The sequence below is a fragment of the Apostichopus japonicus genome, chromosome 11, assembly GCF_037975245.1.
Source record: "Apostichopus japonicus isolate 1M-3 chromosome 11, ASM3797524v1, whole genome shotgun sequence".
Lineage (NCBI taxonomy): Eukaryota > Metazoa > Echinodermata > Holothuroidea > Aspidochirotida > Stichopodidae > Apostichopus > Apostichopus japonicus.
The window spans coordinates 4,411,114-4,438,549 of NC_092571.1; the positions used below are offsets into that span (position 1 = coordinate 4,411,114).

The window sequence follows — 27,436 nt, forward strand, 5'->3', positions numbered from 1 at the left end:
GAGGCAATCTCAAATGGAGCAGACTTAATGCGTCAAGAAGATAGTGAACACCCCCCCCCACTTCCCCCTCTCCTAAAAAGAAACAGTGAATACACATGAGAACAAGGAACATGAAATCTTCAGTGTCAGTTGCATTTAAGCCCCCCCCCCCCTCCTCTCCAAAAACAAAACAGTGAATACACATGAGAACAAGGAACATGAAATCTTCAGTGTCAGTTGCATTTAAGCCCCCCCCCCCCCTCCTCTCCAAAAACAAAACAGTGAATACACATGAGAACAAGGAACATGAAATGTTCAGTGTCAGTGGCATTTTAGCCCCCCCCCCCTCCTCTCCAAAAACAAAACAGTGAATACACATGAGAACAAGGAACATGAAATGTTCAGTGTCAGTGGCATTTTAGCGAGCACAAACTATAGTGTCTGATCTAATATATCTAAGTTGACCTACGGCATAAACGTCTCGAGTTAGTGTTATGATATTCTAGTGGGTTATCAGGAGGTTACGGTGTTAGGGGTTAGCGTTATTTATAAATCCTTCAGTAAACTGTATTATATCATAACAAATATCATGAGCAACTAATTGCATATATATAGAGCAAAATTGATGACCTTAGTTTTGTAAATGTTTTGGATGTTGACTTTTATTGGTCAAACGACCAATGATGGGGTGCCCCACGGTGACCGGACGTCCATGACTGGGGGAGGGGTCAATACGTGTGTGTGTGTGAGGGGGAGGGGTGGATGTGTGTGTGAGGGTGTGTTTGTGCGTCCAATTGTGTGTCAAAATCTCCTAGACGACTGGGCCGCGTTTCTTCAAACTTGGTGGGAATATACCCCCCCCCCTCCCAAGGTCCCGGGACCAAAGGTCAAATTTTGTGAATTTTGTCACGAGGTTAAAGGTCAAATGTATATTTTTGGCTCAATTTTGGGTTCAATACCACTCCTAAGCGGTTTGTTGCAACTCCAGGGACTGCTCACTTGTTTTCTTTCTTTATTTCTTCCTTGTTGTTGTTTACTCTTTATTAAAATATTAATAGTTTGTTATGTTGCATATATATAATGATAAATAAATACCAAAGAAATATATGAATAGTCGCAGCTTATAGGGAATAATATACATTTTTATTCTTTAACTTTGATTCGCCGGAATCATATCACAAAATAAAACACGAGGAAATGAAATAAACCAACAATAATTAATCTCCGATAGGAATTTTTCCCATCGACAAAACCCTGGGAACCTTTATTTATTACACACCATTGAATCTGACTTGAACCCCAATGGAAAGAAACGAAAGAAAAAACCCAGCACCGGTAGCAATTTATGTCCCTGTCCGACCCTGGATTCACTGACAGATAATTAGAATTATAATGTAATAACATTAACAACTCTGTGACGACTTTTTATATGCGAATTATCACAATAATATAGATACATTGATGGAATATCGAAATAGTACAGGAGACTAAGAGTAGTTGACTTCCTATAGGTTTGACTAGTTGCTGGATAGGAAAACTTAAAATCGTAAAATTGTCTGCATGCAAAGTTAACAAATCCGTCTATGTATCAATTTAAAAGCATGAATGTACAGCGTCTCTCGCGTTGATTCATTGTCCATCTATAGACAGAAGGAGATGACATTCATATCAAACTCCGGTGAAGCGGTCACAAGAGGTACCTCCGTTGCAGGAGAAAACACAATCAGGACCCCATGTCAGGGCTTCACACTCTGTTGAAACAAAAAAATGTGAAGAAAAGAAGTGATTATTTGCAGAAGAAAAATGAAGAACCGTATTTTATTTATTGTCTGTTATATTTATTCGTTTAAAAATTGTGCAAAGATCTTTGAAAAGTAATAACGTGAGATTGAACGGTATAAATCAGAAAGAGCTTTTATATTTTACCATGATGCCACTGGTTTGTTTTAATAGGTACCCTTATTTGTTTTTTGCTATGTGTGCGTGCGTATGTGGGTTTGTGCATGTAAGGAACAATTAAGATTGCCTCATAATATCCAAGTGTACATCATTGTGCAACATATCCTATACATACCAAATATGTCAGAAATGTCCTTCCTTAAATGGGAAATGGTACCGGTCAGACTCCCCCCCCCCCCCATCCCCATCTTTCTCCATCCCTTTCAAGATAAATATATATTTACCTTCATCGCAGTTCATTCCTTTCCAGCCGGGAGCGCATGAGCACCCTGCATGGCCACTGCACATCAAGCTACCCTTACAATCCGCGTCCAGACCTACTGTCGCACAGGGAATGTCGCCATCAATCAGACCAAACTGTCCACGGGTTGCTATGGAAATACAATAGTTTTGAGTTGATATTTAGTTCCATCTTCAGGCATGAGACTAAATGAAGAAAGGGGGTTGGGGATATTTTGTAATGAAAACTTGAACCTTTAGTTAGATTTATTTTTGACACAGGCATGGGGGCGCTGGATCTGGGATGAATAGGGATTTGGGTGGCCATTACTGTATGTGCTGGGGGAGAGGTGGTTTTGTTTTGTTTAAACCTTATACGTTTAATGTTAAGAAGCAGTGTTATCTCACCAGTGTCACAATTTTCGCCAGTAAGGCCATTCCTGCACAAACATTGTCCATCGTCACCACAATACCCTAGCACACAAGTAGCAGGGCAAGTACCGGTACAAGTCGGAGGGGTGTGGAAACCATCTGGACATGCTGCAAAGAAATTGAAAGTTGAAAAGAAATCATTCAAATTATATTAACTAATTTGACACATTTATTTCGACCTCCTCGAATATCTCATATATTAATATATACACAAACTAGACAACATCCAGGGACGTCGAGGGCCACGACGGGCTCCAGGGACTATACGTCACCGTTCCCCCCCCCCCCCCCCCACTTTGAAGTCTCTAATTATTGGTTAAGTATATATCTACGAAAATTGCAACGAAGTATTCTTCATCCCGCTTTTCCCCGAGCACCGCATTTCATCTGCTGCAGCTGCAACCCCCTTAGTCTCGTTGAAGACCCTGGCATTATGCTGTTACTTTGCCTGTTACGATTATTATGAGTACGCCCTCAAATTTCCCTGACAGGCAGATTTGTGGATGGGCGTCCTCAGTTTAGTGTTATAATTCGACGATATTTATATTAAGTACGAACGTTTTGACCAAGACTACAGCTCCCTTGACGCCATCCTCTCGTGAGGCCTGGCTACATCTTCAGGTACTTCTGAGAGTGTGGCAGACACATGCTTCCTATCGAAGAATATTATCTTTCAAAGAGAGTATTTCCTGTTTATTCTATGAAACGAATGTTACAACGCTGATACATTTATTATAAGTTTATGAACGGTTTACTGTGCCGTTATCGCAAGATAATGTTGGGCAGAATAACCAACAAATGTTTCGAAATGGTACCCCGTAACTGGTTCTTGACTTTAATTATAGTTAACAGTCTCAAAACAATGTAACTACGCAAATCAAATAACAAGGATGACCATGATAGGTAAAGTATGAACAACACTACGTTATAAAGGATCTGACGCATACGGCACCTGCTATGAATATGCAAGTTGTAATAGCAACATGAACGAATGCGTTCATGTCATGTCTGCAGACAGCAATATAATGCATTGACATAATCGTCATTGACGTGTGCTTCACACACATACGGACGTATACTTCCTATACTGTACTAGGCTTGACTATAGCTAGTGCTGGAATTTTAGTCGTTGACATGAAGGCTATGTGAACAGTTCCAAGTTCAATTTTAAGCAAAACGTTAACTTTTACAGTGTTATGGCTCTAAAATAGAAGGTATTTGATCGGACGGAATTATGTGTGAACCGGGACAAGAAGCAATAACATCTATTGAAGTATACTGTAATCCTTGAAACCGCGTATATATTAAATACATGTAACATTTTATTCCCATCTTTTGTGATGTTTATGCTGTAACTTACTCCGTAGAAACGTCTGAGAAGAGAAGCTAATTCATTAATATGGAGCCATACATTTTCAAGAAAAGCATAGCGATGCACGTAAGTTAATTTTAGTTATTCGACTAATCTTTACTTGCCATAGCCTATAAATTAAGCCTATAGTGTTGTCAAGCAAGCAAACACCACTTTCTCGTTCCTTATGACTTAACCAGTTTCAGTAGGAATTTAATTTGGAAAGTCCTAAAATGTTAGTATAGCAATATATTATATAGCTTAACAAGATCCTTGCTTTTCGCATTCTACAGAAGAGGCATGAGTAGCAAGGATAAGTAATCCAAAACGTTAAACAATTTCCGGTCAAAATCTAAGCAAATCGTGGAAAAGTTACTTATATTCTTCCGATCAAGACCGTAAAAGACCGAGACGCCTAGAGGCTAGGCCCTAACTGTAAAAGCTGCTTACCTGACGGCAAACGCCTAAAACAATTCACCTTTTTTCATTGTTACATGTAGCTTCGGTCTATATCGGCCACAATATCCCATTAGGCCTACTTGATTGCAATAATGTATTAACTTGAAATGCAACAGTAGGCCAAATCAACTTTGGACAACATGACGAAAACCTTGGTGCAATAACGTGACTCGTTCCGACAATAATGGAATTCTTTCTCACCGTTAGAATACAATGATTTAATTGGCCATTTGTTTATGGCCGCCTTTGCACTTTCGGCTAAACGCAACGAGGGAAATATTACCCATAGACCTTCATTTAATTTCATTGTCAAAAATTGAACTTAAATTCTTCAGTTCCTAGCAGTAAAATTCTATAAAGCTTATGAAAAACCGCATCTGATATTTTTTGACGATTTTAAGTCTTAGAACAAAGGTTGCTCCAAATTAATCGTGACGATCAATTTGTCACGAGTCTATTTCTCACGTTATTCAAGCCATTGAGCGATAGCAGACGACTATTGCGAAGCGCAATACAACTTACAGGTATATTCATCCGCCGGTGAACAAAAAGAACACGTACGTTGGTTTACAAACGCACTGACAAAGTTCATTTTGACGAAAATAACTTTCTTACTTACCCCGCACACGGACATCAAAGTAAGCATGTTGTTTTTCCCTCTTTCCACAGATACGTCGATAAGCTTCGTACACACCTGCCTGACATGTTTGAATGTGTTTAACATGGATGCAAGTAGAACCGGTCCAACGATGTAACCAAAGTGGGTCACGTCCATCAAAACTCCATGCAATAGGTCCTTTCCAAGTCTTTGGAATATTTGGACTAATGCACAATGTAAGAGTTTCACCAGTAGAAACCACTACAGTTCGTATGGCGTTCCTTGGAATTAGGTCTGGAAGATATACAAAGCACACAGACATACGTCATAATCTCAGAGAAGGATCAAGAAAGAAATCAAGAAAGAAATCCATTAAAGATAAAGATTAAACCCCATGTATGACGTCACCATTGCCAAATGACCACTGACCTGTCCTGTTCTATTTTTAACTTTGTTGCCATGACGATATGAATGGCTAATGTAGGTGAACTTAACATCCTTATGTTTTTCAAATGTAACTAAAGTTACCTCTTTAATTACACCCCCTTTCAGGACATGTTTCAAGTTCCTTTCTCTTCCGCCCCCCCCCCTCTCCCCATCCCCTCATCGTCCCCAACTACCGCCGCCTTCACACCCTCCATGGATATCCCGTGGTCTGCCCTAGCAGGATGGATTTGGCTCTCATTTTGTCTAACCGGAAGTGACGCAGTCCAAAAGAAAGAAGTGACGCAGCTAAAAGAGGAGATTCTTAAAATGCACTGTCTCTCTCCTAAGAAAAGGAAAGAATGTTGTCATTGTCAAATTATTATTTAATAAGATTAGATTATCCATCGGTCTTCCATATGAAATTTTCATATTTCGACAAGAAAAGTCACGATAAATGTACGATAGCTCCAGTGAGCTGTTGAGGGGAGTGGTTCCGTTGTACGGTTGAGGCGATGGATAAGTGGGGGGATTTTTTGAAGGCCATGATACGGGAGCGTAGAAGGGACATTGCATTGACGAGCTACCAACTTGACAAAACGACAATTATCTGCAAATTGACGAGTTGACGAGATGGTAACGTGACAAAATTCAGAAAATTGACGTTTTGACGAGATAACGGATCTCGTCAATGCATCAGTTTTCTGCAAATTGACGAGTTGCACACTTACTACCATCTCGACAAGTTGACAAAATTCAGAAAATTGACGTTTTGACGAGTTAACGGATCTCGTCAATGCAACAATTTTCTGCAAATTGACGAGTTGCACAGTTACTACCATCTCGACAAGTTGCGATTTTAGTTCATATAGTATTTCGGGGTATAAAGGAGGCCTAACACCAATCCAACCCTGCATGGTTAAAACATAGACCGACACGTAACGAAATAGTCCTCCATTGCATGTGCATCGTAAGTTTTTGAAGTTTTGGTAACATCACAAGTACATTTTTACCTCAACACGTTTGAGATGTGAGTATTTCTCTGTACTTTTAACAATCTATTGAAGTTAAGTAACATACCTTCTTGGTTGTGTATTAAAACTTGAGCGCTGAGTCGTTGAATTGTAGAAAAACAATCGCAAAAGTGTACTCCAAAACGTTTAGCCTTGCTGAATTCATTCTCTGGTTCTAGTAAAGTCGATTTGTATATTCGGAGCGGGTCCCCATCTGTTGATGACGACCCCTAAATGGTAACGATAAAGCGATTAGTTTACCAGCTGTACGGCGTGGTATTACATAAGCTAGAAGAATAATGCGCCGATTTTGGGGCTATGCAAAATGTAAAAGAAAATGGAACTTACCCTATATATTTGGGGGGGGGGGGGGATTTATTGCTATGAAATCGAGGCATTTTCAACTTTTTTTTTCAGACCTATTTTTTCTTTTAACAGAAAGAAAGGAATCCACAAACTTCAGTACAATTTTGGTGTAGACAGGTTAGATTAATTACTCATTTGGTATTGTTCCCTTATCCCATTTCCGTTTTGTTTTCTGACGCAATTGCCAGAAACAGTAAAGGTCTATATGCAAGCCGATGTAACCCCCTGATGGGAGGCGTAAAGACGTTGCAAACACAACCAGTTGCTTTAAATTTGATATCAAAATAACATCTTTTTCATATTAAGGGAATATAGCTTACCAGTGTCGCTTCGTAACTAACGAACATTCCATTACTGTAAAACTCTCCGTGGTCCCGTCCTCGGAATGTCGTAGTGAACGCATCAGGACCTCCCCCAGTAACAGCCAATAGTTCAACTGGTTTCATCGACCGAAGATTACGAACGGGAGGGGTCACGAAACAATGAAAATCCCTGCAGGGTCCCACTTTTCAGCAAACAAAGTAAAATTAATAAAAGAATATGTAACAGTTTAACGGGGCGGGGAGGGGTAATGAAAAATGGTATATGAAACATTAATGAATAAGAATATAATATATAAATAGAAATATTTAGGAATAAGTTAATGTGTCAATATCTGCACAGGTTTTATTCCTTGGTGATAAATAGCCATGATAAAGAAAACATATAGCCTACATATAGGCTATATGCCTGTTAGTTGGAAAACATGCAGGGATTGAGTACGCCAGTTGGAAATATACCTAGACTACATATACACGCTAGTTGGAGAAATCAGAGCAGATTATTACGGTATAATTATGAGCTTGTAATCAGTTAGCGATCTGATCATCGACGTGCAAGCCGGACCATTCTCGGCATGTTACTATAACTTTTTACTGTATTGCAACACGCTAAAAAAGAACATATCTTGTAGCCATAGAGATGTGAGCTTCAGAGGTTGCTATGCCGACACATTCAACTTCTTGAAAGATTCTTCAGATGTGACAATCAGGTGTAGTTCTCTATAACTTACCTATTGTGAAGGTCCAAAATGATGTATCTGCAACAGCGGCAGATTCGAAGGTACATGTAGAAATCAAAAGGGCAACAGCTGCATCGATGGTTACGTAATATGATCCTTCAGTGAAGTCGTCTGCAGGGATGATGAATGCAATGACGTCATTCTCGAGGAAATCCACTTGGGTGTCGTCACTTGCATCAACTTGAAATACCATTGTGTCGGTTTCGTCAAAGACTGATATAAAAGCGGAAACCGTCGGACGACTTATCTGTGTGTAAGAGATCAAAGTTCGTTACTGGTATCAGTATCGTTGCCAACGATAGGTGAGGGGGATGGGGGGGGGGTGGGTGACTTTATGAGATTTTAGTTTTGACATGTCATAGTTCATTGGGAAATAAAGTCCTTTTTGTGCTAGTACTGCGCCCTTGTACAAATTAACTCAACCCCGTGTGGTTCGTATTTCTCTCCTTACCCCGCCATTAAATTGTAACTGCGTTTTTAATTTCCCTGCCACGACAGTGGACCCACTTGCTGGAATCAGTGAGCTCGACACCACCTCGGGAGGAGAAGCTGTTGGTTAAGAAAATCAAGAGATGTTTGTTAAACTTTATGCGTAGTTTAACTTTCAAAGGGTTACTGAAGGACTCAACGCTCAGACTTCACAAATCATGGAAACCACTCCAAAGTTACAGCGAAAATAAATAATGGATAGGAACACCAATGAACCATAACCAAGCACAATATTTTGTACCAAACATATTAGACAGGAGCTTCGAAAGACAGGTTGGGCCCCGGAAAATGATACCACCGTGTCTCCTCTTTTAAGTCTTCAAAAAGGAGGTGGATGGGGCTCAATCCTTAAACAACTATAGAAGGCCGCAGTCCATCACGTCAAATTTTCAAGTGTAAACTTACCCCCCACCCCCCCCCCCCATCTACTTTGAAACCAATTGGTGATACGGCTAAGGAGGAGTTCATGACCCTTTTATTGTTCACATACACATACATAAACATTACTTACTCCATCCCACGTTATTGTGTCGCCCTAAGGTAACCCTCTCCTTTCCTCCCGCACTAGTACACACTAACTCATCAAGTAATAGTTCAATGCCTCAAGGGGTGTGAGTTGGTCAGCAATTCTAGTACAGTATCTGCTCAAATGGTCGATGAGAGTACAGTATCCGATTCCGGTCAAACATTGAGATGGGATAATTATAATCGCCTTATCAATACGATCAGTATTGGTATGGATTTTGTTTTAATAAAACAAATGATGCTAATTTAATTTTAAATGCATATACGCCTATGCGTCATAACATTCTGTTGTGTCTTGAACGATAAGCTTTACTTTCTGATGGAATGAAAAGAACAGTAAGTTTATAGCAAAGACCATCTCAATCATTACCGATACGATACCCTGCCTGATAAGGGGTGGGTCTTTACTTGCTGATGCATATTCGACCCACAGCGTTATACTCTGCAATGTATGCCCCGCAAGAGCAAAACTCACCGCCAGAACTCAACGTCACACAGCAATATGGACTTGCATTTCTGAAGGAAAAAAACGTGCAAAATTAAATGACATATTACATATATATATATATATATATATATATATATATATATATATATATATATATATATATATATATATATATACATATATATTAGAAATTGTAGTAAGCTGGACAATCCACAACAGTGAAGAAAGTCCACCTATATATATATATATATATATATATATATATATATATATATATATATATATATATATATATATATATATATATATATATATATATATGTGTGTGTGTGTGTGTGTGTGTGTGTATACATCATGTACCTACCCATTACTGTCACGAGCTAGGAAGCAGAGCATTGCCAGAACTCCGACGTTATCAGGGTCCCATGTTACATCAATGAAGTAATCTGTGGGCTGTCCTGCTGTGTAAGGCATGATGTCAGATTTTGTAAAGCCAGATGGTGAAATTGTTTCTATACTTGTAATACTGAAAAAGAGAAAAATAGAGATTGCCACATTTACTTCGAAACCACAATAAGCTCAATAATGTAACAAAGTACTCCATGAATATGCAATGATATTGGTGGCGAATTGATGCGTACTCTTCCAAAAATACTAGTATTGCCACAGTATGTCCCGGAAAGTTATTTCTTTTTCTTGTTCGTTCATTTCAGTAACCATTTGTCATTTTTTATGGCTAATTCCCGCTCTTTCATTAGATTTTGGGGCTAATTCTTATTTTTATCATATTCTCTAAGACATCATTAACAGTTGTAAAGATGGAGAGGTTTATATTGAACTACTTCAACAAGAATGAAATGCATGGACAATTTTTTCGCAGAACTGGACTTAATAACAAAGATGACATATTCAAGGGGAGATGAAGAACCATTATTCTGTAACAACAATATGGTGAGTAACAAACGAGACTGTTGAGCCTGATGATCGTGCCACGAGTCGTCCATTGTATGTGGTACCCGCTGGTACTAACACACACGATCCACATTCTGCAGTTGGAGCAATGAACATCGGTATTTCGCTGCACGTTCCAGGGGTCGATTTAACGTCCAAAACAAACTGCAAGGGCGTCTGACTGAGGGCCGTTGTTGATTCTTCGTTTGCAAAATCACGAATTTCGAGCGCTATGCCGTAAAGACCTGATGATACGATTGCTGTGTCCAGGAGCACTAACTCACACTTGTCCTATAAAACAAACAGTAATTCAAATTTAACTCATGACCTGAATTTAAAAAATTATATGAAGAAACACATTTCCGAACTCATTCAGGTTTTCTTCTTTATAGTGAATGTTACATTGCACATTAATATCATATATGTAATATCATAAACAGAGTACTGCTTTTGTATAATTTAGAGTAATTATTTCAAAGAATTATATATATTTGGAAAATAACGCAATATAATACATGTTTTCTTTTAAAACAACGATCAGGGAAATATTTGCGTAACTATTGAATGTGCACTAGAAATCTTTCCGACTTACTGAATCTAGCGTAAATCCCGGCACCGGACCACAAATATCTCCGCAATTAGTCGCCCAAAAACATCTGATGTCATCAACGTCAACATCGCGAACTACAATGATGAACCATCTCCTATCATTAATTAACTTGATTAAAAGGTTCATGTTGTAAATACGTTACTATTACAGCACCATGCACCAGAACAAAAAAAGTTGTAAAGTTGCAGATATACCTATAATCACATGATACATGTCTCTCTTTCAGCGTGTTGTTCTACAAACATTAGAATGTATTTTTTTTTTTGACTAAGTCAATCATATATGTGCTCTTACATTTAGAAACAACAGCAAGTATTCTCTTGTTTCGGTCTTATTCAAACAGATTTGTACAGTTGACAAACGTTCATTGTTGTTCCAGTGTGGGGATTACATGTTCAAAGAAAGACTTGAGGGATTTTTCACAATGTGTCCTGACAAACAAACATATATCGTCAATGTAGATATAATAATGCAAGTGGAGAGCATTTCCTGTTCCAATTTGTGCAGGGGAAACAAGGGAAACGTTTATTTCTTAATATAAAACGCAAAAGGGGATAACATGTTACCCCGGGCACTGTGGTTAAATTTCCCAATGTTAACTATGGTCTGAATTGAGGGCGTATTATCCAAGTGTTGTGATTGTACAGAGTGCACCACAGGTGTTTTGAATTTGACAATTTACACAGAATAACCACTCTTGATAGGCAAGCCAATCCGTAAATAAGAAATTAATGTGTAGCAAGTGGCATGACGGATATATAGTAGATAAATAAAGAAACAACACACCAACACAATTTTCACTTCACGACCGGTTTCGTCCTCTTGGGACTCATCAGGCGAAGTTAGGAATCGAACCCCGGATCTTGTGTCACAGACCGAAGTCCGTACCACTCGACCACAGTGATTCTACTGGTGTGTGAATGCGTATAAACTGGCTATAATAAGCCCTCAAAGACAGTTATACAAAGCTATGGACGCTGATTGTATGTCCAGAGGTTCGAAACCGGTGAGGAAGGTCGGAATTCCCTATAAGTGGTTAGGGTGTCCGCATATAAAGCGGGAGGGCCAGGTTCAAATCCCAGTAGAGGGTGGAAGTTTTTTCACTGTTCTGGATTTTTCAACTCACTTCGATTTCAAGTATATATATATATATATATATATATATATATATATATATATTCATTTGCCTTTGTCGTTTACCTCCATTTCATTAACAAAGTCTGTTCAAAGTATCTCTTTCGAGGTCCAGCCCTAGGAATCACTCTGTGTTGTTCTACAAATATTAGAATCTGTTTTGTTTTGACCAAACCAACCACATTGTGCTGTCATATTTAGAAACCGCAGCAAATATTCCTTGTTTCGGTATTAATCTCTCACCGGGTATCATAAGGATGTTGGTACAGCCATTTTTGAACGGAACCACTGGGGCTATATCGGTCACCGGCGCACTGTTGACCATGCCGGTATCATCGCGTACTGTCACATCTACCATAGTGCGTAAGTCCCAGGCACCACCGCCATTAATAAAACCTAACCAACAACACCCAGAAAATCTGGATTTGAGAGAAAATAAATAAATTTAAAAAATCCAGGGAGGTGAAATTATATCTCCTTGCAAACACCTGTCATGAAAAATTGATTCTTTTTTTTTCCTAGCTTAGTTCTTCTCCCGGGAGGGTTGCCAGGTCTGAAGCAGCCTCCCAGTATTTAAGTTTCCCTTCGTTGTAGATTTAAAGATTCCATGATGTGAATATTGCTTGTCTTCTTTACCCTTACCGTTGTATTAATTTTTAATAGTCTTTAAATTAAATGGCTAAACTGTAGGACACTATATGAACAATGACACTGATACTATGAACAATTGATTATGGGCTTCATAACATCACACCATCCTTTATTCATCCATTCAGTGCGGAATCCATGAATAAAGGGCTATGGACTTTAGACATGGTTAGTATTTAGCTCGTAATCAATCAACCATGAAGGGTGTTTGCGATGAGATATGCACCTCCGTGTATTGCCCTTTTACCCCATCCCTCCTACGGGAAGTAATGTGATACTGTAATCGATGTGGTTGTGTTTCGGTGTCCACTTAACCATGAAGGGTGTTTGCGATGAGATATGCACCTCCGTGTATTGCCCTTTTACCCCATCCCTCCTACGGGAAGTAATGTGATACTGTAATCGATGTGGTTGTGTTTCGGTGTCCACTTAACCATGAAGGGTGTTTGCGATGAGATATGCACCTCCGTGTATTGCCCTTTCATTCCATCCCTCCTACGGGATATAATGAGATACTGTAATCGGTTTGGGTGTGTTACGGCAGGGGCGTATCCAGGATTTTCTAACCCGGGGGGCGCAAAGTACTATCTAAGCGGAGCGCCACCATCTTGGCGATGTCTTGGCGTTTTTCTTCTGCTCCCTCCTTTTCTCCCTTTCTACTTTTTCTCCTCTTTTTCTTTTTCTTTTCCCTTCCTTCCTCCTCATTTTCCCCCTCTTTTTTTCCCTTTTTTCTCTTTTCTTTTTCTCTCCTCTTTTTCTTACCCGAGGGCGCACACCCCAACGCCTCTCCCTGGATACGCGCCTGAGAGTGTATGTTCAGCTGGCATTCACCAGCCAGCCATGTAGATGATGAAGGGGGCTAGTAGTCCCAATATTGTGATATTGTGATATGTTGTGGGCGGAGGTCATATATTCGTTTGAGTTCACAAGGGGTCAAATTGTGGAAACCATTGTTTATCACAATATTTTAACAAGGACAGATGTCATATTTAGTATTTTGATGTATCACATTTAGTACAAGAAGCCAGTTGTTGAGGTCAATGGTCATTTCAGGACAGCCTGTGTCATTGTGAATTATTGTTTGTCACATCACACTGCTTTTCACTGTATTACTAAGATCAAAATGACATCTAATGATCACCGTTTTATCTTTGTAACCATAACTTTGAAACAGCTTTGAACAATGAAAGGATCTAATTGAAATGGAGTTATATTGTGAGAATTACCGTATACACACAGTCTCTATATAAATTACAAAGCCACTATCGTTTATGCCAAAGAATCTACGATATGACGAATAGCAGCAACCAATCAAAGCATTGGCTTCATTTGATTTGCTTTAAACAAGAAGATATTCATTGTATGTGTGGCTAAATGTGTAAGACTGCATTGACTCCTTACATAAGTGCTCAAATTGGAATTGGTCTAAAGTCCGAGTGCAGAAAACTGGACTCGAGTACTATAAACGTGTGGGTATTACACATTTCTTTGTGGGTATACTGTACGGGTGGGATCTATGGCGGGCCATCAGTCTCAAATCATGGGAGATCGACTTATACCGATTTAAATCGACATATACCAGTTTCCTTCGACTTATACCAGTTTCCAGCAGCTGAAATTGACTTCTACCGATTTAAATCGACATATACCAGTTTCATTCTACATATCATCGATTTAAATCGACATATACCAGTTTCATTCTACATATCATCGATTTAATTTACTTATCATCGATTTAAATCGATGATAAGTAAAATAAATCGATGATATGTCGAAGTAAACTGGTATATTTCGATTTAAATCGATGATATGAAGAATGAAACTGGTATATGTCAATTTAAATCGACATATACCAGTTTCATTCTACATATCATCGATTTATTTCACTTATCATCGATTTAAATCGATGATAAGTAAAATAAATCGATGATATGTCGAAGTAAACTGGTATATGTCGATATAAATCCATGATATGTAGAATGAAACTGGTATATGTCAATTTAAATCGACATATACCAGTTTCATTCTACATATCATCGATTTATTTTACTTATCATCGATTTAAATCGATGATAAGTAAAATAAATCGATGATATGTCGAAGTAAACTGGTATATTTCGATTTAAATCGATGATATGAAGAATGAAACTGGTATATGTCAATTTAAATCGACATATACCAGTTTCATTCTACATATCATCGATTTATTTCACTTATCATCGATTTAAATCGATGATAAGTAAAATAAATCGATGATATGTCGAAGTAAACTGGTATATGTCGATATAAATCCATGATATGTAGAATGAAACTGGTATATGTCAATTTAAATCGACATATACCAGTTTCATTCTACATATCATCGATTTATTTTACTTATCATCGATTTAAATCGATGATATGTAAAATAAATCGATGATATGTTCATTTAAATCGACAAAATTACGAAGCTAGCAAGGGTGTTCATCATGGTTATGTCAATGGTAATTATGAACAATTACTTGCAAAAAGATTTCGGTGTAAAAATACGCCTGAAAAAAACTGATATGTCAATGACGTGCAATTATCTCAATGCAAACTGGGCTTGTCTACTCAAACACGTGGCGCTATAGTATAGGAATACACATGCAACTGAATAGGCCCACAGTACGTACACAGATGAAATTACCTACTCCAGTTACACCATAAACAGAGATGATATTGTTCTGCAGCGAGGCCTACTGTAAGGTTACGTTTGTAGCTAAATATATACCCATGGGGTTTAACAATTACAGTATTCAAGCTCAAATCATGCATTCCACCAGGGAGTTGTTATGGAACTCCCTGATTCCACTGTGCTCGTGTTTAGGTGGCATACTCCTATTAGAGTCTATATCAATCCGCTCGATTGTTCTCCTTCAGGAAAAGTGCCAAAAAGCAGCAGGAGAACATCTTTTGTGACCTGTTATCAATCATAATCTAGTTTTTTTTTTTTTGTGGCTTGCATGTTGAAGAGCATGAATGGAAGTACATGTGGTGAGAAAATTGGGTCAATTGAGGCAATTTTAGACCCCTTTAGGCTTCCCAGGAGCAGCGTAGGAAATTTGTTTACCACTGAGTGAAGAGGTTTGTTTACAAGTGACGAAAACTTCCGACTCGGATAGCAAAACAATTTCACGGTCATGGTACGGAAAATTGATGGTGCCATGAAAGGCCAACTTGTCGGCTATCCGGTGATGGGTAGCGTTAAGCTAGTGAAAACTTCTATCTAGACTTAGAAACCACATTACTTTTGTGATTTAGTGTGTAAGTCAATGGGGCTTTTAATGGGCGTATGCTACCTTTATTTTCAATTATTCGCCCGCCTTGTCAGGTGACTACACGTGATGTATCTCCACATGTCAATCATCACCGAAATCGGGATTTGGAATATGTTAATGAGCTAAATCGATGATACGTCGATTTAAATAGGTATATGTCAATTTGGGACGCTAGAAACTGGTATAAGTCCACGGAAATTGACTTCTACCGATTTACTTCGACATATCATCGATTTAAACTGGTAGATGTCGATTTAAATGAACATATCATCGATTTATGTTACATATCATCGATTTAAATCGATGATAAGTAAAATAAATCGATGATATGTAGAATGAAACTGGTATATGTCGATTTAAATTGACATATACCAGTTTACTTCGACATATCATCGATTTAAATCGACATATACCAGTTTACTTCGACATATCATCGATTTATTTTACTTATCATCGATTTAAATCGATGATAAGTAAAATAAATCGATGATATGTAGAATGAAACTGGTATATGTCGATTTAAATCGATGATATGTAGAATGAAACTGGTATATGTCGATTTAAATCGGTAGAAGTCAATTTCAGCTGCTGGAAACTGGTATAAGTCGAAGGAAACTGGTATATGTCGATTTAAATCGGTATAAGTCGATCTCCCGTGATTTGAGACTGATGGCCCTCCATAATCTACATTAAATACGTGTTTGTTGCCACATTGTTCAGTTCAGTTCAGTGGTGTTGTTATTGTTTGTTGTGTAGGGCAATAAATCTTGTAAAGCTTTATACAACAGACACATCACTACCTGTGATTCATTGATTAACGGTAAACTGTAACCGTGGGTGCTTTTTTGTTTTTAAATTATGTGATGCAACTTACCCTGCAGGTAGAAAAAATTAAACACAAGAACACTCTGTGTGATACAACAAATTTGAACACATTGTTAGTAACAGATGATGAAGCCACAAATGAAAGTATGAGTTCATGTATAAGAATTCAAAATAATAACAATTTTGGAAGCTTGGAAAGTTTTAAAGAAAATGGTTACACATCTCTAAAAGAGTAATGGCGTTCCGTTATAACAATTCCTCATTCATATAAACACTTAATAGACATGCCGTTTTACCTGCAACTCTAGACCAGGGAGTTGAAAAAAATATTCATCTGTTTGCACAAATCGTAGATATAACCCTCAGTGTCAACGTGTAAATTGTGTAAACAAGAGTACAACGACACAGGATTCGGTATTTGAGCAGGTTTCCAATAACATGTTTTCGTACTTTTTGGAATAATATCTTTCTTTCTTTCTTTAAAAAAAAACTTCTCAAAAGAACCAACATTCTTCCAATCCTTTGTATAGATGATTGAATTTGTTTCAAAACAAATGAATGATAACAATCAACCGCAAAGTAGAATGTTAAAAACACTCCCCGGCGTTACAAAGAAGTTTCATGCTGAAAGCAGTCAATGATGCGTTCCCAAATTTCCTGTGATTTGTTTGGCTAATAGTCCCTACCATTGTCTGCAAAAAAATTTTCATTTATCGTGCTCAATAAACACAACGTATTATGTTTAAATAACTTATTTATATAGCGCATTATACCGACGGTCTCAATGCAACTAATTCAGTGTAACGTTGCTGTCCTGTGTAGAGATAGCAAAGTTTGTAGTATAGGCTCTCATGTGTGTGCACTCTCAAATATCACAACGTGTAAGGTTGGCCACAGTGGACAAAATTCAGAAATTATGACGACATATCAGGAGGCAGGACTTTTTTATGTCTACATAAAATTGATTTGATGTGGACATAAATTCAAATTAATGCTGGCATATATTAAAATAACCGTACCAGCTGCGTACTGATAATTCAGTTGGCACCTTCCTCTTTCAATCTGTTTCAATCTGTGTGAATATTAATGTACATTTAAAGAGTTGTGTATGTATTGCATGTATGGGCTACCACATTATGTCAAAATATTCTTGCTATGAGTTGCACTTCTCGTTATGTAGTAAGTACACCTTGTAAAGGGTTTCAGTGCAAACACATGAATTTATTTGTAATCTAAGATAGTACATATAATATTAATGTCCCCACGCTTCCATAGGCATGAGTTGTATAATTGACATTTATGATTTTCAATATGCACATTATAAACCTATAACTATAGGATATCCGTTGCGCACAAGCCAATGTTTTTGTCAGGGGTCATTATAACTAAGTATTGTGCGTTCCTGTAGAGGTAATTTAAAGTGCATGTTTTCATGCAGGAACGTGGGGACGCAAGTTTTTTCTGAGCGGACGCAAACAATTTTTAAGATGTTGTATCCCGGCGCTGGCGCAACTCTTAAAATCCCAGTAACATTACTGAGAATAATACTTGGTAGTAATATAAGATTTTTCTATTTGTACAGCTTTCTGCTGATTTCTCAAGTCTTGCTAATGTAAACCTGTGAAACTACATTCTTTTCATTCCTTGATCAACATCTGGACAGAATGTTAGACAAGTTTACTAAAACAAGCTAAGGTTTCAATGCACACAAAATGCAAGCAAGCTGCAGAATGTTCAGGTTGGTTGTGCATGATAAATTAATGGTAGTTTTATCATTTCAATTTGTATATGGTGGCATCCAATAAATATATGTTTGAACAAGAGTGGATAGAGGGTGTGGGTCGAACCTCTTTTTCATAGCACACATAAACTCAAAAGAAACATGCCCTAGCTGTGTTAGATCTAGTTATAGTTTCAGTTTCCGTTCCTTCATTCCAGTATAAATAGCATAAAATACAATTATGTTTAATAAGAGAGAATAAAACGTATGATAGATAAATTCCATAAAAGCGATTAAAGGCAAATTAAGAGTTAGTAAAAAAAGCAACAGTTTTCAAAGTGTTAGTCAACTGAAAATAATTAGGAAATATCAATAAACATATATTAAATCAAATCATTTAAGATACCATTTTGAATAAAAAAATATGCTCTGCATAGAAATGAATTTGTGATAATTTTAACCCAATATTATGTTGGTGCTATTGCACGATGTCATAGAAGTATGATGCTTTCATCGGTTTGAGTGCATGTGTGTGTATGTATGTTTGCATGTGTGTGTACGTGTGTGTTTGTGTGAACGCTCGCGTACTCGTACTTCAAGTCTGCGTGCGTTTTTAAGAATAATCCTTCTTTCGGGGTTTCTGCAATCCCTCTTGCGTTCTTGATAAATGTAATGTGAACGGTCGCGGACTTATGGTGAGTTGGTGACCTGAGATTTCCGACTAAGTTATAATATCCGCTCTATCCAGTTGTAATTTGGCGGGTATTTTTGAACGTGCAATAGGCGTGAGGTATACCATGGAGCTGTTTATAGCTCCATGGGTATACCTACGTTGTGTTTGTTCAAATGTCAGGCCGGGCCTTTCTTAACAGAAACACTACCTAACGACGCTATACGTAAACACATTTTATTTTTCTTCGCACCGATTCGACCAACACTACACAAAAGTCACCGTTAAGTTCGTGAGACTAGAACAAACTGAATGACAGTCCACTTAAATCTAATAAACTATAATTCATTGTACGCCAAACTCACAGGGTTTTGAAGAGGCCCAAAAAAAAAACGGTAATTTATGATTACTTCGAAACGGATGATTTTGGACTCGGTTTCTACGGCAGTTACTAAAAGGCTAGAACCCTTACGTATGGCCTAGCATATAATGACGTTACATTAGCCTACGCATTTACCTTCCTAGGTGTTAAGACCTAATATTAAATGCCTTCGATGTTGGATTAGCCTCAAATACGACATCAGCAGTAAAACAGTGACTAGCAAGATCGTTCGCTCATCCATTTGAAATGTTTGTAAGAAATTTGAATCTGGGTTAACGTGTAATGAATATAGTAAAACGGATTGGTTTGAAATTTGAATACAGTATACTGTTTACGTTTATGCGCAGTGGTGTATGCAGTAGAACCTACCAAAATAGTACAGCACTATGGCGGGCAATCAGTCTCAAATTGTGGGGAATCGACTTATACCGATTTAAATCGACATATACCACTTTCCTTCGACATATACTAGTTTCCAACAGCTTAAATTGACTTCTACCGATTTAAATCGACATATACCAGTTTAATTCTACATATAATCGATCTAAATCGACATATACCAATTTAATTCGACATATCATCGATCTAAATCGACATATACAATTTAAATCGATGATAAGTAAAATAAATCGGTATATGTCAATTTAAATCGACATATACCAATTTAATTCGACTTATACCAGTTTAAATCGACATATTTAAATCGACATATACCAATTTAAAACGATGATATGTAAAATAAATCGGTATATGTCAATTTAAATCGACATCTACTAGTTTAAATCGATGATATGTCGAATTAAATCGGTAGAAGTCAATTGCCTTGGACTTATACCAGTTTCTAGCAACTCAAATTGACATATACCTATTTAAATCGACATATCATCGATATGGCTCATTAACATATTCCAAATTCCGATTTTGGTGATAATTGACATGTGAAGATACATCACGTGCAGTCACCTGACAAGGCGGGCGAATAATTAAATAGTTCCCAATTTACCAAGCTAGCAAGGCTGTTCATCATGATTATGTCAATGGTAATCAGGGGCGTATCCAGGATATTTTAACCCTGGGGAGGGGGGCGCGAATTACTATCTAAGCGGAGCGCCACCGCAGCGTACAAGATAATTTCTGGTTTTGATACCCCCCCCCCCCCAGATCACCGGAAATGGCACTTTTCGGGCTTGAAATGACCAACCAGATGTACACTTCTGCCTGAGAACCAAGAATTTCCCAATAGTTTTTTTCATCCATTACCTTTTTGAAGATGTCACCAGTCACACATCATGTTCGACCTCACCGCATCTCCTGTGGATCATTGCTTTTTGTAGGTGATTCTACGTCGCGGCCCACAATACCCGTAAGCCCCACTTTTCAAGGTTTTAAGCCCATTATTTGTTCAGAAGTTGAAAATTCACAAATTCTCGTGAATAAATTCACTTCAAAACATACCCATATTGTTGCAAAAAATTTCATCTGTGGACAACCAATACAGGAAATCCTTCAACGCCTAACAGACCGGTAAAAATTGCATGGAGGGAATAATGATGAAAAATGGTGGTCAGGGAATTTTCGAAAATTCAGACACAGTTAATTTATTGATGTACATCTATTAAAACCTCTTATAACGGCTACTAAAAAACTTCGTTGAAGGAAATGAAAAAATACCAGATATTTCCGAAACCGAACACTACACATATCTACAGTTGGAGGCTGTTCATCCCGGAGCGCCATTTTCATGCTCACTGATATGATGTGATATCTGCTGTTTGCTTTAAAAATTCGAATAGTTGAAAGGAGACTGAAATAAGTAACTATTATCTGTTTATTGTGTAATGCTCCACCCGGGTGTAACGATGAGCCTGGCGGGCTCCTGGCCCAAAGGGGCCCCTATCAGGAGGTCTAAGCAAGGGCGTCCTCAGAAATGTTTACAAGGGGGGGGGGGGGGGAGTCAGTAGGTCATAAAGGTGTAACACACTACTTGATACTATCTAAGCGGAGCGCCACCATCAGTTGGCGCGGAGCGGACGACGATTTCTTTGCCAAAAAATACTCCTAGATCGTCGGAAAAGACACTTCCCGTTCAAGTTGCATTTACACATCGGTTATTTTGAGATCTCATGTCTTAGGATTTTGACTTTCAATAATTTCAGTAATGCATTATGGGTCCGTATGCAATTAACATAACTAGAGAACTGTCGGTTGGGGGAAATCATTGAAATGTCAAATGCTTAACTTTTTTTTTAATTTGTGATTTTCCAGGAGAGTGGGCAAGTGCCCCCCTATACTGTATGGAGTAAAATTGAGACTACTGTACAAATACAGTAATCAAACCTTAGCATAAACCTAATTTCGGCTGAAACTTTGTCTCCATCTAAGCCTAATTTCCCGTGCTTTTTTACTTACCAGATACACCGAAGGCATCTTTATTCTTACCTTGTATATTATATTTATATGCAAGCCCTGCCTTCTTTTTCAAATGAACGCAGTTTCAAGTCTGTGGGGTGGTGGGTTATTGTTTTAGAATTTTTCAAAATATCATATGTCCCGATGTTGTACTCAGTACAACATTGGCTGGAATTGGGTTTTAAATAATATACTTCGTTTTCGATTATAATAATAAATAACATAACTAGCTCGACACAGACATTAATACCCAATGAGCCCATGATGTCCGTATTCCGTATCACGTGAAAATATGTATATTGTCTTGTTCAGTCTTTGCATGAGTTTTTCTTTCCCAGTAAAACGGGCCCTCCCTATCCAAAGAGGTATACCCTTTTTCTGTGCTTCAGTATAGCGGGGCCCCCTTTTGGTCGGGGCCACCTGGTTAGCACGGTCTGAGCCCATAGGAGTTAGGCTACTTTGCCCCACATTCTTTTCATTTCGAAAGACGCACAGTTTCAAGTTCATTACACACTGAAGGCTTCGATTCTTTATCTGCCTTCAGTTAAGGGAAGATCTTAGGATTTTCATCCCTATCGCTAGATATTGCTAGATATCCATACAGTACAGTGCCCTTGGGATTTCTTGGATTTTTCGGGGCCTGATCTTGGGAAATTGCAAAGTCGGAAGTGGTCACACTCTATGTAGGTCAGTTGCACGACCTCTAGACGTCACTAATATACCCGATCACTTGTTATCGATGAAGTGGTGTGTTGTCGGATTTTGTCAAGGTCTTGGTACTACGGGCGAAGGTCATTAATTAAGTTTCGTAACTCATCGGGAAGCGATTAGAGGGGTGGGCGTATGTTTGTGGGCGCGCGTTTTCATGCAGATGGGAACAATCTCAAGAAGTGATGGGTTCGTCATGTTCCCCGACGACTCGGTCGAGTTCGAGACCAGCCACAGTTGGTTTCATAGCACAATTGTACAATTTAAGGCGTCCATACACACACACTTGTTATCATATATAGTACCGGTATATATATAGATATCTACATTAGTGAGAGAGGAAAAATGGAAACGTCAAAAATGGAGTTGGTCGGTGTAAGGGGGAAGGGTGAGGCGCACACCCCCTCCGTAATCCTCGATTCGTCACTGGCTACCCTGTGTATATAATAGTGATCAGCGCTGTAATTATGACTGTTCCTCTTCTCTTCCCGGTATCTTGGCGTTAATCTTCTACTCCCTCCTTTTCTCCTTTTTCTCTCTTTCTTCTTTTTCTTTTCCCTTCCTTCCTCTCCTTCCTCCTCTTTTTTTCTCCCTCTTTTTCCTTTTTTTCTTCTCTTTTTTCTCTCCTCTTTTTCTTACCTGGGGGGCGCACGCCCCAACGCCCCCCCTGGATACGCGCCTGTTCGGTGTCCACTTAACCATGAAGGGTGTTTGCGATGAGATATGCACCTCCGTCGATTGCCCTTTTACCCCATCCCTCCTACGGGAAGTAATGTGATACTGTAATCGATGTGGTTGTGTTTCGGTGTCCACTTAACCATGAAGGGTGTTTGCGATGAGATATGCACCTCCGTCAATTGCCCTTTTACCCCATCCCTCCTACGGGAAGTAATGTGATACTGTAATCGATGTGGTTGTGTTTCGGTGTCCACTTAACCATGAAGGGTGTTTGCGATGAGATATGCACCTCCGTCGATTGCCCTTTTACCCCATCCCTCCTACGGGAAGTAATGTGATACTGTAATCGATGTGGTTGTGTTTCGGTGTCCACTTAACCATGAAGGGTGTTTGCGATGAGATATGCACCTCCGTCGATTGCCCTTTTATCCCATCCTTCCTTCGGGAAGTAATGAGTGTGCTTCTGTATGTCTGTTACATCTACAAATTTGTGTCAACATTTCCTCCCTAACCGATCGATATTCTTCAAACTTGGTAGGAAGGTGCCCATGATGGTAACTTGTGTCTCGTAGACCCTCAAAACGAAAGGTCAGAGGTCAAATGTCAAATGCATAGTCTTAGTGTAAGTTTGTGTCACTTCTTAATTATACGGCAAAGACAATTTTCTTCAAATTTGGGAGGATCGAGATGCAACTGACCTTAGACGATACAACGTTGTAAACGAAAATATTATGATTATGATATTATGATTGATCGATGTATAGGAGACAGGTGAGGGTGAAAGGTAAACTCCGGAATGGGTTAGTAGCTGAGGTGAAGTGAAAATAGTATGACTGATTAATGTAAGATAGATAGATCGGAGTAAGTATACGTATAGGACACACGTAAGGGAGAAATACATTGATTATATAGTGATTGTAGTGAAATTTATACAATTATTTGTTCTATAAATTATATGTAGATGTAACTAACCTTAGATCAAACAACGTTTCACTTGCAGTATACGTTGCTGTATTTATTCCTGTCGTCCAGTCTTCTGAGGAGCTGTAGTCTGTACAAAAATATGACAATTGTATATTAGGCTCTGGACAGCTACATACAAGACTTCCTTCACCCGGACTTAGGATACTATTAGCGATGGTAGCATCAGTACAACCATACACAGATCTTCGCCATGACATCCTCCACGATATTTCAAGCTGACAAAAAAAACAACAATAAAAAACGACAAAATAAAAACAACAGTTGAAAGGTTCTTTTTATGCTATGAAATAACTACACAACTCCGTCTTTCAGTCTGTTCTATCAATGAGGCAGTTTTTTTCTTAACCTTTCTTAGTGCAAAAAAAGGGGGGAGGCGAAGGATAGGGTCATGAAGAAGCCAAATAAAGGTGGGATCGACAGAATCAAAAGTAAAACCGACCGAAAATGTTTAATTTACAGAGAGAAGAAACTGCTACCCCCCCCCCCCTTTTTCTTTGATGTATACCTACGAACTTAAGGATGACTCTAACCATGCACGAAATTGATTTTGGATTTGGTTTTAGACTGTTAGAAATGACAGCTATATATATCAGTCCAGACTATATTTCTATAACAAACTGACCCTTTAAACATCTAACGTTCATCAATTGAAGTGATGGATGAACTAGTCAGCATGACACACAGTTCCTCAGATCAAACAAAAATTAAATTGAAAGACGATACTTTTTATGGACACAAACAGAACATCTTCACGATGTATTAAAAATGTATCAAAGAAAGGTGTTGATGATTGTCAGCCAATGGTGCTCTGTTGTTTCTATGTGAAGTTAGCAGAACATGTCTAGACAAAAAGTTCTACAAAATAGCTATATCAATTTTGTGGCTTAAGTCATCCGTTAACAGTTCCTTACCATCACGGTTTCCCCATCAGCTGGTTGCGGATTCAGTGGCCGCCATGATATCAGACCTCCACGAAAATGGCTGGCATCGATTTGATCAGTTTGTGTAGTCAGGATCAATAGCCAAAATAAGAAAAAGTCTGACGAAATCATTTTCAACATCTTTGCTAAAAGTAATAGATATAAAATAGTTTGATATAGGCGTATATCATCAGAATTACAGGATAAATGTTATTGTAATTGCATAGAAGAGGAAAAACGGGGTGGATTCTAAATTTTCCCAGATGGATTTAAGTAGTGCAGGAACCTTTATAGAATGGGCCTTGAGAGGTTTAAGGTTGAGGTCGACTCTCATTTTGGATTATCTAGAGGCCTCCCCCAGGAAAGAAAATACAAGTGATATTGAATGATATCATGTCTATCTCTGCATGTTTGCAAAACAAACAGGCTGACCCCTTTTGCAAGTCATCCACTGTGTATATGTATTGCTCTGGAGTTTCCTCAGAATGTCCAAAATCACTTCTCTTGATCAGAAACAGATTTAGTTGGTGTACTTACATTCCTCAGAATGTACAAAATCACTTCTCTCGATCAGAAATAGGTTTAGTTGGTGTACTTACAAAAGATTGTACTGTGTGTCCATGAAGATAAAACTCACACCACACATGCATGCGTACGATGTTTCGAATGGCTTTACTGGAATATGCCAGAAGAAAGATTATTTAAGAATGCCTAAGATTATCCAAACGATAACAGATCATCCACCGAGATATATTTCCTTTCCCAGTCCGGTTAGCTCTCACTGGCTGCTTTCACAAATCATGTGGGACGATATTTGGTGTCGATAAAACGTGTCGCCTTCACCTGCATAATGGCAGGATTTTTTTTCTTCGTCATTCATCAACCATACAATACCAACCAGAATATTTACCCTAGACAATGAAACATAACCCAGCAGTCACCGTTACGAATAAATATAGGTCGGTTGAAGTATGTATTGTATCACATGATTGACAGGGCATCCCGCACCTACAAAATGGCATGAATTTGTGATACGTCATTGATCAACCATACAATACCAACCAGTATATTTCACTTAGACAATGAAACATTAATTCAGCAGTCACCGTTACGAATAAATAAAGGTCGGTTGAAGTAAATACTGTATCACAAGATTGACTGGGCAGTGATCGTGACGAATAGATATAGGGTCCATAGAACTACACTGAACAATAAATAATTAATTAGGCTTACTAACAACAGTAATCCCATCCGCTAAAATGCATATCAATGTGAGTAACAATATTCGTTAATAATGAGTGTAATCTACTCAGAAGCATGGTACAATTACTTGCTAACTACTTGCCCATCCGCCGTGGTACTCGCTATATATGTGTGAGTAAAGTTACTCACCTTAACCAAAAATTACTCAGGACAGTTTAAACATACACATAAAAATCATAAATTAGTTTTCTCTTTTTATTCACTAACACGGGAATAACAAAAGCATCTTGAACATGATGGGTTAAGAGATTACTAGCTTAAAGAAACCTTTGACTAGTAACTACAAATGTAAGATGTAAAATATCAGTCCAACTTTAGATGTATGATATGAGTTTTCGTCACTTGTAAACGAACCTCTTCACTCAGTGGTAAACAATTTTCCTTCGCTGCTCCTGGGAGGCCTCAAGGGGTCTAAAATTGTCTCAATTGACCCAATTTTCTCACCACATGTACTTCCATTCATGTTCTTCAACATGCAAGCCACAAAAAACTAGATCATGGTTGATAACAGGTCAAAAAAAGATGTTCTCCTGCTGCTTTTTGGCACTTTTTCTGAAGGAGAACAATCGAGCGGATGGATATAGATTCTAATAGGAGTATGCCACCTTAAGTGAGAGATGATTTTTTGTTATTACCAAAATGATACTTTTCATAGTCGTCACAGTATATATAAACCACAACAGAATTCTATGCAATTATCATTTTTGGTCCATAAAGATGTATTTTCAGAGATTTCAGTATGCACGGTGCAGTGTGTAAATACACATATGAGCAAAACTGTGTAAGCAGTAACCAGGTCTACGTCTGCAACAACATTTCCAGTCACCAATTTTGATAAGCTTGACCAATTTGGGTGCATTTATTATTCTTGCAGGTTTTATTGGTATCCCTGATCACAGTCCACTTGGTCTGGC

General features: G+C 38.3%; 1 protein-coding gene across 2 annotated transcripts; it reads right to left on the reverse strand.

Annotated features, from left to right (window-relative positions):
* Positions 1–1,598: 1,598 nt before the first annotated feature.
* Positions 1,599–26,164, reverse strand: LOC139976263 (uncharacterized). Of its 2 annotated transcripts, none has more exons than XM_071984906.1 (16): positions 25,797–26,164; positions 25,251–25,405; positions 24,328–24,554; positions 12,260–12,435; positions 10,865–10,956; positions 10,286–10,563; positions 9,686–9,847; positions 9,349–9,389; positions 8,311–8,408; positions 7,851–8,106; positions 7,120–7,304; positions 6,501–6,663; positions 5,019–5,291; positions 2,566–2,697; positions 2,163–2,309; positions 1,599–1,730 (listed from the first exon to the last, which is right to left on the reverse strand). In XM_071984906.1, the coding sequence occupies exons 2-16, from the start codon at positions 25,398–25,400 to the stop codon at positions 1,648–1,650; spliced, it is 2,463 nt and encodes an 820-aa protein (XP_071841007.1). In that variant the 5' UTR covers positions 25,401–25,405; positions 25,797–26,164; the 3' UTR covers positions 1,599–1,647. The 2 variants fall into 2 exon arrangements, with proteins under 2 accessions (XP_071841007.1, XP_071841006.1); XM_071984905.1 differs by having other exon boundaries at positions 25,859–26,163.
* Between the last annotated feature and the right edge of the window lie 1,272 nt (positions 26,165–27,436).

What these genes read in the sequence shown, in the direction of transcription:
- LOC139976263 (XM_071984906.1), bottom strand. Translation starts at nt 25,400, where the DNA reads ATGTTGAAAATGATTTCGTCAGACTTTTTCTTATTTTGGCTATTGATC. An exon ending in GAAACGTTGTTTGATCTAAG is followed by an intron (nt 12,436 to 24,327) that starts GTTAGTTACATC and finishes TCTCAAATCCAG; the next exon opens with ATTTTCTGGGTGTTGTTGGT. An exon ending in CTAGCTCGTGACAGTAATGG is followed by an intron (nt 9,390 to 9,685) that starts GTAGGTACATGA and finishes TTTTTCCTTCAG; the next exon opens with AAATGCAAGTCCATATTGCT.